General features: G+C 35.1%; 1 protein-coding gene across 1 annotated transcript; it reads left to right on the top strand.

The window, feature by feature from the left end:
- Window positions 1-1,195: 1,195 nt before the first annotated feature.
- Window positions 1,196-11,402, top strand: LOC127871096 (uncharacterized). Its single transcript, XM_052413775.1, has 3 exons — window positions 1,196-1,942; window positions 8,820-9,336; window positions 9,624-11,402. The coding sequence occupies exons 1-3, from the start codon at window positions 1,874-1,876 to the stop codon at window positions 9,755-9,757; spliced, it is 720 nt and encodes a 239-aa protein (XP_052269735.1). The 5' UTR covers window positions 1,196-1,873; the 3' UTR covers window positions 9,758-11,402.
- The last annotated feature ends 1,634 nt before the right edge of the window (window positions 11,403-13,036 follow it).

The raw sequence follows: 13,036 nt of genomic DNA, 5'->3' as shown, positions 1-13,036 counted from the left end.
TTAATATTGAAATAATTGCACGTCGTTGACACTGTTGCGGTGATGATGATACGACCTTTACATACCTTTTGTAGTTTTCGAAGTGTTTATAGTTATACATGTATTGCGTTTTGCTTTGGTCGTTCTTGGAGTGACATTTTTATTATGATGGTTTCTGCAAATCAGGAACGTTCCCAGGAGCCAAATGCTAGCTAACATCCGCTATTCTTTTACTTTACGGCGAGTAACCATAGTAACCATAACACAAAACATAATCATGATTTAAGCTGGGTTCACCAAAGCTTTAACAACAACTTAATAATTGTTTTTCTTAAAAGCTGTATAATGTGCAGTATTTGTGCTGTTCCACTTTCATGATTTGTGTTGATACTAAAATATATACTCCAGTTTCTTTAAAGGGGCCTTTTCACGTTTGTGTAAAGTGACAAAATTTTAAAAAAGTTGTTTCAGATTCGCAAATTTTCGTTTTAGTTATGATAGTTGTAAGGAAACAGTGATACTGAACATTTACCATGCTCTAAAATAGCCATCATATGCATCTTTTGACGATTTAAAAACCCGAAAATTATAAAGCGTTGCAACGCGAAGCGAATTAAGAATTTGGAAAGTTTTGTTGTTGTCGTTGTATTTTGTGAAACTACGAGACTTGCTTATATAAAGTATAAAATACATATGGCATTGTATTTGGAAGAATGGTCAAGTGGTCTAATTGTTAGACTTTTTAATCCAGGACTCCAGGGGTCAGTGGTTCAAGCCCTGCTTAGGGTAACCTTTTTTCTTTTTAAATTTTATTCTTGATTTTTTTTTACTGGAGATTTTTGTATCCAAAGTTTACATTTATCAATATAAAGAATTTAATGACAAACTTCAGAACATGCCAGAATCTGTGAAAAGGCCCCTTTGAGCTAACCATAAAAATTTAAAGAACGTTTTTTGTTAGTAAGATTCTACAGTGAATAAACATTGCAGTTTAGACTCGCTCAATAGCGTGCTTTAACTTAAGCTTTTTGTAATTTTCATGGTGTACTTTTACGCCTTTAATAACGTTTAAGTGAGAGCCGCCTAAGATTATCTGTGAACGCCACGCCCATTTTCTTCAATTCTCGATTTCTATTGGTTGACGGGACACGCGCGCTATGAATATTGATGACATATCGTGTCACCGACTCGCGAACGAGTCTTTCTTTACTTTTCTTTCTACGGATAATAGTAAACTCGCGACAGTCGGAGTCGTTTACTTGTCAAACAAATACATATCTATAATAATGTATTAATAAGAAATCAGATTTTGCAAAGAGTTAACAAAGTTAGTTAAAGCGTCAACAGTATTAACGAAGCTAATTATCTAGGCGTTCATTTAATTATTTCGCTATTTTCGCTGTAGTTAAAATATACAGCTAAGTGGCGCGTATGCATTTGGAATAAAGTTGCCAAAAAGATTGGACGGCGCAACCATTGGAAGATTGTGGAATTCAATCATCTGGACTTGAATCCGTTATCTTAATGTGAAATTGCAAACACTTTTCTTCGTGAAACCTGAAATAATCACAAACATTGGGGATTATTTTAAAAACTACAGAACGGCATGTGTTTCTTAAACTATTAACGTATATATTAATTTAGAAGTTTTTACTCTTAAAGCAAATAAGTATCGTCTGATTTAAAGCTCGGTAGCAAATAAAATAATGAAAGTAGCATGAATAGAACTTGGTGCTTCGCAAGCTGGACTAGACTAGTGTTTAACTTATACAGTATGGATAATTTTTAACATTCGTCAAAGACACTACTGTAAACGTGAAACCATTTTATGAAGATTTATTGGCAATTAGCTGAAGAAGACCAAGAGAAAGATTAAAAAACCATCCAGTTAGCTATGGCTTGCACAACGGTCCTTCTTTTAGCCATCGCATCAGCCCTGACCGGCAAGAGCTTCTCAGAAAAGGTACGTCAGTAGTTGTCTGAAGACAACTTATTACGATGGGGAAATAGATGTGACTTTTAAAATTAGGAAGAGGGAGTAGTTAAAAGTCATATGGAGTTGGTGAAAACGCGTCAATCGGGACAATTACAATGGAATATATTTAGACAATACTTGTCTTATATTTTAATCAACTTACAAATATATTTTCTAAAATAAATGTATGGCTACCTTATTTAACTGCATGTGATCACGTTTGGTTGTAATCAGAGTTTTTATATAGATTTACAAGTAACCAATCCAGAGTCTCGAAAGCTATATGAAAGATACGAAATGTTATATTTGCCATTTTACATCTTCAGTGTACAAGCCTAAAGCGTCAAATTTCGCTTCGGTGTAGCACATTTGTAAACGTATAAAGCACGGTCGTTTTATCGTTTTAATTCGAGAGTGCAATGGCGTATCGAGTACAATTTCTCATAAAATTAACTATTTATGACAATTTTAGGAAGAAACAGACATAACGCGTAAAAGCTCATGTGTTAAGATGGGGCTTTTTAACTTATAGCGCAAACTATCGTAATTTATCTTCCATTTATGCTTAGCAAATTAATTAAAATCATGATTATGTATGTAACGTGTAAACGTCGTAGACTCGTAATATATGCGCATCGCGATAGAACCAAATCCAGAATGAACAGAAAGCCATGCAATTAACAACAAAAAAAATGGCAAAGTAATAGAAAAGATACATTCTTTTTAAACAAGCATTATTATGAATTGTGTAATACTTCCGTCATTACGAAAACAAGTTACACACGTAAAACTTACACAACGATTTAACGTAGTTCTATTGTCGTGTGATGACAACTTCTTACGATGATGCTATTGATGGAACTTTTAATATTAGAATGAGGGAGACAATGAAAGTCGTCCGGGATGATAGAAATGTGTCAATAGGGAAATTTAAACATCAATTGCGACTAAAAATGTCTTATAGTTTAAAAATTAACAGAATTGAATTAATAGTTATTCAGACAGGTTTACTGAAATACATGTATGGTTTCCTAATCTAATTACATGTTCTCGCGTTTAGTTTTTATTCGAGGTTTTATATAGATTTACAAGTAAACATTCAAAAACGTTAAATGTAATGTTTGTGGTTTAAGTATTATCAAGTGACTTGTCATAATATTTTCAATCCAAGGTGTTCTTGGGCGGTAAATGAAAGATACGGCATGCTATTTTTGCTCATTACATCTTCAGTGTACAAGCCCTCAGCGTACGATATCGTTTCGGTGTAGAAAATTTGTAAAACGAATTTAACATAGTCGTTTTTATCTTTTTAATTCGAGAGTGCAATAGCGTATCGCGTGAAATGTCTCGTAAAAATACAGATTTATGACAATTTTAGGAAGAAACAGATATAACGCGTTAAAGGCCATGTGTGGAGATGGAGGTTTTCAAACTCATAACGCAAGTTGTCGTAATTTAATCTAACATTTATGATGAGCAAAATAATTTAAATCAACATTTTTGAGGAAACGTGCATACGTTGTAATATTGGAATGTCTCGATTGAATCAAAACCATATTGAACATAAAGCCATTGAATTAACAATCAGCTAGCATAAAAGAAAAGTAAAATACTTTGAATCAATGATAATTACGAAGTGTTGAATACGGTTGTTATTAGAAAAAAAGTTACAATTGTAAACCCTACATAAACATTATACGTTTACGTCGTCAAATCTCAACGTCACGTATTATGAACTCACGTCATCATTTTGAAATATATTTCAACGTATTTGTTCTGTATATATGCTAAGCATTATGCTATGTTTCGCTGCCATAGTAACGAAAATTAAAAACTCTTTATTTATATTTTGAAATAGTATTATGAACATGCCCGTTTAAAAGATGACGCTTAAACCACTGATAGACATGTGCACATTTATTACTAAATAAGATATGCAGTTTCAGTCGCAAGTTTCTGAATAATAATTAGCACAACACTCCTTTTTACGGCGTGCAGGCGAAATTGTAAACCAAACAGCATGAATGCAATAGATCATAAATCATGGACACGGAATATCTTATGAGGAACATATGTTTATTAAAAGTTAATATAATTTGACACTGCACGACAGGCGCTTCTTGCATTTATTTAATACTATATATTAGTTATTTGGTAACCAAACTTTTGTTTTGCATTTCCATGTAAAATTCTGCAAAAACACGAAAAATACGAAAATAAGTCATTCATATTTGGGTTTGTTTATAAATGCATATATTTGTATAGAAAGTGGATACTTCTTTGTAACTATCGCCCCGTCACGATGTCGATATGTCCTAAGCTTGTGTGCATCTTCCGGCATTCTTTTGACGATATTGTACATACAGTCGTCGCAAAAAATCCGCAAAATTCTTACTTCAATTCAAGTATTTTTCAAATCTTTACCAACCTTTTGTTAAAGCCAAATAGAAGATATTTTAACAGATTCATTTTGCCGGTATAACAGTCGGGGAAAAACGACGTTTTTTGGAAAAGCCGGGCTTATTTTACAATCGAAACACAACCAGATCGTTTCGTAGGAAGATTTCAATATATTTAGGCAAGCATGGAAACGTTCAATATAACGCTGAATATGGGTTTAGTTGTTCTTATTGCATTCTTAACACCATAACGCATTGTTCGGAAAATAGTTATTAATTGCACTGAATGGTATCAGCTTTTTTGAATTGTTGAAGCCTGTATCTCGTCTGATCGTAAATCTTGCCCTATTGGGTAGAATATCCAAAGGATTTAAAGTGTGTGCAGCACGTCAATGTCGTCGCTTTTAAGATATTCGCCTATCTTATCTGTGTTTTCAACTACCATACCTTAAGACCGAAGAAAGAACAGTTCGTTCAAATGAAAATTTTTACGGGTTTGCCTAGTTTATAAAATTACACACGATCGGCGATAACATAACCGGTACCTGGGCTTGAATAAAACATTTTATAAATCTACCCACCGATCTAGACAGTCAGAAAATCGAAATGAAAGCAAACATGCGTTTGAAAATGTGAAAGCAAAACCGCGACCTGTGTGAGTAATGCCTAAAACAAAGGCGCTTTGTGGACTTAGATTACGCTTTCATCTAATAGACCCGTCTTAATTTACGCTGTCATTGTCAATATGAAACCCAAGAAATTGGTTTCAAGTGCGTAGTTGTAAAGTTTCGGACATTGAGTCGGATCGCAAGCGTTTATGAAAATCTTACTATTAAAATACCGTACTTTTTATGAAGACTCAAGTCAGCAGAGAGATAATATTGGGAAAAATTATGCTTTTAAACCATTTATGCCGAGTGGACTCTCCCATCCTTCTAAATTGGATCAATTCATTTCCGAATAACGGATGTCTGGTATATTTATTTCTATTTTTAAAATATTTCTTACAGAAATTCCTTTCAGCAAACAGCGCAGACCCTGATGAGACGCCGCATCATGAGGCGTCTCATCTGGGTATACGCTGTTGGCCAAGGCCTTTTTTCTAGACGCTAGGTATAAATTGGTTTAAAATGAAGTTGGATTTAACAATTTAAGAGTTCCTCCTGTGTACTTACAATCTTTTATCCTTTATGAAAATATCTATACGAAGAAACATTTACAAATACAGTACATATGGTCACCAGCCCAAATACGTTTCACGTTTTTACCATAAACGTGATGTCAAATGCAAAGAAACATGTAAACACGTACAATAAATGCATGCGTATATACGGAGGTTATTAATTACATGAGTACATATTTTTGTGACAAAAAAATGTTATATTAACGAAAACAATATAGACATAATGCAATCTAACTGCAAGCGATAAGCTCGTATTTCTGGCATCAGAAATCATCTTAATAAATTTAGACTTATTGAGATACTAGGATATTTATGTACTGTGCGTAACAATGGTTTGATTTTGTATTAAAACTTTTGTAATAACATTTTGTCAATGCATGCGTTATATTTTAAGGGTAACAACACATCAATTGACAATATATTACTACACCTCTGAGAGATATGCATGATTCATTGGCAGACATTGTCGTGAGTGTCTTCAGAGGCATCTAAACTGTCGTTAAATATTTATGAACAATTACCCGAATTAAGAAATCAGATAATCAGTTAAGAACCCTGTTAAAATGACTTTATCGCCAAGAAAAAGCATCTGTTAAGCACGATAAGACCCTTTTAAGTTCGGGATTATGAGGCGTTTATGGGGTGTAACTGTGTTTTTCTTTAACTGTTGATGCCCTTCGCAAATTTGTCGCTATAAAATAACGGCAAATTGTCCGTGATCAAAGACGATGGGCTCGTCTTGTGAGTATTTATGATACCACGTAAAAGGTCTTGAACCATTTCATTTAGCTCATCTTTTTCTCTGCCCATTTGGCGTATTAGGACGTGATATTTTTCGAATACAAGTTTCAAAATTGCTTAAACTTATTGCACATTATGTTCTGCTTGAAAAAAAGAGAATGGTCTGTCGTTCGTGATGAGTGTAGCCGTACGATTTAAACCACAAAAGACTAGTCTAAGTGAAATTATTTAAAGAACATACCCTTATTTACAAAAAAAAAATCAACAATAAATGTTGCATCAGATTAACTCACGTTGCATCTGTATTGTTAGTTTGAGTCAAGTTAATTTTGCTTTAGAAATGATATTTTCCGCTAAGAAGTCGTTTCCTCTTTTCATTTTGTCTTTTTAAAGCAAACAAGCTATTCCACATGCTACATTAGTTATTTACGTGCATGTCTGATTCTATTCAAAGCCATTTAGTTATTTCCATTATGTGGTTTCGAATGGCACTGAGTACGACTTTCGAAAGAAAGCGCGTGTCAGGCAGGAAGTCGCTTGCGTCTTTAATTACATCTTAAACAAAAACACGCACCGCTTATGCACCTAATGATCCCTAATTAATTCATAGGAAAAATAGAACACATTGAACTCAAAAATGGGAGAACTGGATAAAAGAACAAAGACGAGGGTGTACCACATGCAATTATTTCTTATCTTGGTCATCATAGCGAAGATCTTTTTAAGGAGATACGTTTTGCCGATTTTCTAATAGTTTCACTCCATATACTAGGTAGTGACTCTGACGGTGTTCAAAAGAGTTTACCACACCGACTTCTAGCGACACTGATACCTATTAATTAAAGACCTGCAGTCCTTCTTTGTGCTATTGTACTCGCTTTCGCACAAAAACAACGACCCCCTTATAGCAGTTTCCATAGCCCATTGAAACATTCTTAAAAGTCGAGGCTTGTTGATCACACATTACCGTTCAGACTCTATGGATTGCCTACTGGTCAGCGCATATATTGTCACAAACTGTCGCAGATTGTATCTCGCACAATTGCAGCGCATTACAATCACCTGTTTCATAAATCGAGTGACTATTGGAATACAAAGTTTAATTACCAGGTCCATGGTAAAATAGCAATTCAAATATGTTGTGTTATTGCTTCGACACCCCAAACATGATGGTTAAACAATATGAAATTTCATACGTAATATCGGGACCATCGAAATATTGTTAAAATCACTTCAATCAAAGGGAAATTAAATGCGATCGTCATTTATACTAATTGGGGATGACTTATAAATAATAAAACACATTGTCACTCTTTACCTCGTTATCGAATCTTCCCCACACTTCTGGAAAAATGTAAAAAAAAATGCAGGCCAAATTCGATAACCAGCTGTATTGATCACGACACTTCATAATTAATATTGCATCCCGTGGGGTTTATGTTTTTATATATTTTTCTATGATCTTGTTTGACAATTGTCTGTGGTTAAATTTAGCGTGCGATACTATACGTTTTAAAGTTACTTGCATAAACTTAGGTTTACACAACGGTAAAGTGAGTTTGGGTTAGGAAATTTCAGATGCAATGAAGCTGTACAGAACATTACATATTCCGGATAAGCGTTAACACACTTAATATGTATTTTTGTTCGCTAAATGTTCTCTTTTCTGTAAATCGTATCTGTCTACCGTCCTTCAAAGTAAGTGCAGTAATTAACCGATGAAATATTCAAATTATCCGGACGCTCATTAATTTATTCACTTCATAAATCGTAAGATATTCATGGGCTTTAGAGAAGCATATTGGTTACACCCGATACCCCTCGATACCTTGCAAACGGCAACCCGAGTCGCGTTTCCTACGCAACTACAATTATAATAGTGTTCGCGCACAATGACTTAAAAGAAGTTAAATAGCATAAAATTACGCTATTTACAAAAACCGAAAGGCGTAAGATTTGGTGTAGGCTATATCATCTTACCGGCTGTAAGCTCATGTCAAAACTGGATTTTACTTACTCCGTCTAAAGGAACAATATTTATGTTATTCTATGTTAATGCTTATGTGGTTGCCGTATTTTATAACGTCTTGAATTACAATTGTAATGGCACGCTTGCCGCCACCTGCGTGGAGTAATTAAACAATATTTCTTCGACGTTTTCAAATTTAATGATAATTTGTACAATATATCCACAGTGGTATAATTGCAATATTTATGTTGATTTATGTTTACGCAAATGCGTACACCCACACTTAATCAGAAAGCGTCTCACTGATATATTTTTTTGCTGGCCAAAAGTGATACGAACGCCGTGCACCAGTTGTTAGGTACATGTTTAAATATAATTTGTTTTCATGGACAATTTTCAAAATATATACAGACCCCACGCTAATTATTTCATAACATAAGAGGTAAATTCATTAACAAGACCAGAGTAATATAGATAAAAGCGCAAATAAATTATCATGTCATTTGATAACATGCACATGTATACTGTAGATTTAATCTCGGTTTTAAACGAGTTGCAAACGTCTGCTTTCAGATTCCTCTGCCGCCATTTTCTGAACTGAAAAACAACTACCCTGGATTTGCACACTTCGGCGGAATTTTCCGGAATCACAAACTGATCCACTTTCTGGGACTGGAAAATTACAGCAGCATTCTTCTGAATGACACATCGGCCTTGCGTCTGTCATACACGCTCAACGAAGTCGGAAACGAACATTCTCTCGGAAATGACGTCATAAGACTTTCTAAATATGGCACCGACAGCGTTAAGGGAAAAGATGGCCGCCAGTACATTTTTCATCCATTAGCATTCGGACCATACCTGGCGGACAAATATGGATATCCCTCTGTGACAACTATGCACCAGTTCGACGCAGGAAAGACCAAAGACATGTTTAAAGATAAACAAGGTATTATGCGGGTCATCACTTACACGCATGAGAATGAGGCTAAAGGTCACGTGGTATTATGGGATTGCAATGGCTTCCATCAGGCGCATGATATCTTAGACGGCCACTCACTGCTGTCTGTCGAATTCTGGGAATCACCGGGTGAGTTTAACTATTGGATATATAACACAGTAAGCTTACAATAAACTGACGAAAAGTGCTTCAAACGTTTAATCTGTATGTTGGTTTTAAGTGTATTAATAACTTTACATGCACACTATAAATAATTTATTACATACACATGTATTTTTTTATTTTTGCTTTCTATGTACATGACGTGAACATCGACACGTTACAGTGATGTGTTTATAAATGAGAATTATTTAATCACACCAAGAGTTTTGAAAAAAAACTGATTTAACAGTCATTTGATTTCATTTTTTTTCCAGATTCAATTTGCACAAATCACATACCGATTGAGATACCAGTTTCTACCACCCGTGCAGACTCGTACATAATGAATGTGTTGAAGCAAACCATGGGTGGAAATCGGCGACACCCCTCGCGGCATAGAGATCACTGAACCACTGTTTATTTATAGAAGAGACAATTCGACGTGCTAATAAATGCATATTTTAAATACCAGTACTTGGTTATTGAGCAGCATAATGTACAAAGCCGTTTAATATGTGCTTTTGCAAAAAGGACATGTCAAGGCAAAGACAATACTTTAAAAAATCGAGTTGGAACATTTGATTATTGCTATTTTTTTTAATGAGTTGAAGAAGCTGGATTATTGTTGATTTGCAAAACCAAAGTGCCTTGTGACAAACTGGTTAGTGTGATGGGTTGATTAGTGGAAACGTCAACATGAAGTAATTGGTACATTCAGAGAGAACTTGAAACCATTGTTAACTGCAGAACTTGCATGTAAACACGCATAATTGCCAATATCGAACAGATCTGTGAACGCCGATTTGCTGGAAACGTATTGGCGCAATATAGAACCTTCGCCCTGTGATTGGCTTAGCTGATGGCGTTCATTTAATGTCAACAACCTTTCGTGATAGTGATTGGCTTTTAGACATATATTTATGCACGCTCTACTTGTTCGCAAAGTTAACATACACATGATGAAAAATCTCAACGTGCATTGGTGTCAATGCTTGTGATTAAGAAATACACAACGTTGAAAATAACTTTAAAGCACATAACTTTTACGTCCTACAATTTTCCAGGTACCTAAATTTGTATAGGTCCCTAAATTTTCTAAGCAAGTCCCTATCTCCACATATTTTAACAAAAGGGCCTGCATATCAGTAGGAAACGTTGATGCAATGTTCAAATGTAGTAATATCTGTAAATGTTGCTTCCCGGTGATTCGGTTTAACTTACACTGTGTGGTATTGACGTAATAGGACGTGATGTCCTGCCAGCGTATGGTTTTTACGCACTTGAGCGTGATCAGGAACGTTATTATTCCGACAAAAGTCATGTAAGGCAAAACCGGATAAATGAAGATAAGCGCTACGACTTAACAAGTTTTGCGGGGATCTGTGCAATATAAGCATGTAAATGCATGTTTTAATTTGGTTTCTTGTGAATTAAGTTCACTGTTTTCATATTATATGTTATTTCTTATTTGTAAGCACAATCGGCTTTTAACATTTGATGGTATTGTGCACATGAAACATCAAACAAAATGCTGATTTTTAAATATTGGATTTTAATTACTCGATTTACACATTTAAACCATCAGGTGCATTTTTAAGTATTTAAAGTAAATTTAAATGGACTTGTTCATAGATTTTGGCATGTTTAGAAGCTCGTCATTAAATGACTTAAAGTGATATATGTAAACATCGAAACAAAAGAGCTCCAGTAAGAATATAATAAAAGAAAGCCAAAAAGAAAAAGAAAAAAGGTTCACCTTACCCGGGCTCGATCCACATTTATAATATTGTATTATAACACCAATGTTCATCGATAATTGCTTGACCAATGTGCTACTTAACGAGAATGTATGAGCACCTGTATACTGCTTATTTATTTTGCGTGTTATTATTATAAATCAATACTGTGTCTTATATGTGTTTTATGTGTGCTACTTCACGCCTTTTTATGACAACCATGTGTTTTGTATGGTACATCATCCATGTTTAAAATAAAGGAACTATGTATTTGCGAATTGATCTACAATGCACAATGAATAAATGTATATCAAAATACATTGTCATGGGGTTTTGTTGATTCGACCTACCGGTATATTTTGCAAATTAGTATTGTAATAACGGTTAAACGCATTAGTTTTAACAATTGGTTTAACTTTTCGAGATCTGGTTCTTATATGATATTAACTAGTGGAAAAAATAATTACATGCACATGGCATAAGAGTGCCCCTGAAATCACACGTGACCCTTAAGCTGCTAAAACTATCGGTACGACGGTATAGCTGTTGGAAGGAGTATTTCAAGCAAAATTCAGATGAGTTTCACAATTCAATTTTGTTTTTCAAACAAAGTTGCAAGCTTCGTGTAATTGATAATCCACATTCTCATGAACGTTCCAACGCACAGTACTGTCATAAAGCTTTAGGATAATTATGTAGGAACGATAATGGATCTTTTAAACGCTCTTCTTACTGAAATCATAATATATATTTACAATTTTACTTGTAATTTTACCAGACATACAGTCGTTAAATGGTCAGACTCTAAATGGTTTGTTGGAAAATTGAAATAGAATTCGCAGTAAAAAATGCACTGTACCGCTTTGATACCCCATGCCCCCCCCCCCCCCCCCCCCACCACCGCCTTCGTATGTCAGTTGTGTCCCCATTTACGGCAATCACATGGGATTACATTTTCCACCCAGATGGCCAATATTCACGTTTTGATACCCTTCACTGTCATAAAACATACGAATGAGTGAAACTTAAATTACCGTCAATGAGTTGAGTTAATCAAGTTGAATAAAATCAATTTAGTAAAAGGATGGTGGTGTAACATTACTCCCTCGTTCCAAAGTCACTTCAGTTTTGTATTTCACATTTCCAGCTCAGTGGGGGCCGAAAGCGCAACCCGGTGATGAGCTGATTAAAGCCGCAAAATTGACTGTCTCCAACAAAGACACCTCAAGTCGACTCAATGCCTGCATGCGTCTGTCCCCACAAGCAACAGTGTCAGTGCCGATCAACGACACTTGAAATCAGTGACAGAAATGAATTCAATTAGCGAATGGCCCTTGTGTATAACGCATTGCTAGAGTCCAAAATAATACTGTAATACACCGAACCCTTTATCACCGAAAGGTCTCCCGAAGATGTTATGCAATTCTCCAAAGAACTCTTAACAACTGCTGATGATCACTCATTGTGCTAGATTCCGGTGATTTGAAGATAGTATAAAGTCTCTTTTCAGAAGTAGAAAGGTGTCGCTAATGAGGCTGAAGACAGTCTAAAGACGTTGATCTAAATAAGGAGAGCCGAACCCACGATAATAACTCTAATAAAGGGGTACTGGGTATTCGGCCCCCTATTTTAGTGTGACCACGAATTGTGTAAAATGCGATCCCCATCGGGATAACCGTGCCTTAAATTGGCCGCAAGGGCTGCCTACAATGGAATTATGTAATAGCCATGCGTTGGGTTTCACCAAGTCCGTCAGAGCCTGTCAAACTGAAATAGGGGTACGGGGAAATCGGGATTCATGATACATGTAAAAATAGCTGCCAACGAACGTCTTCAAATCTTGATATAACTTGAATGAAATTTTTTCACTAAGTCTTTTTCTCTTTAAATCCATATGATAAGCTTACACTAAACTATTGATATGTATTGTATTGATTTTTAATTTTTTGTTT

Source organism: Dreissena polymorpha, chromosome 3 (assembly GCF_020536995.1).
Source record: "Dreissena polymorpha isolate Duluth1 chromosome 3, UMN_Dpol_1.0, whole genome shotgun sequence".
Lineage (NCBI taxonomy): Eukaryota > Metazoa > Mollusca > Bivalvia > Myida > Dreissenidae > Dreissena > Dreissena polymorpha.
The sequence above is the reverse complement of the archived record's forward strand: the minus strand, read 5'-3'. Positions and strand labels throughout refer to the sequence as shown.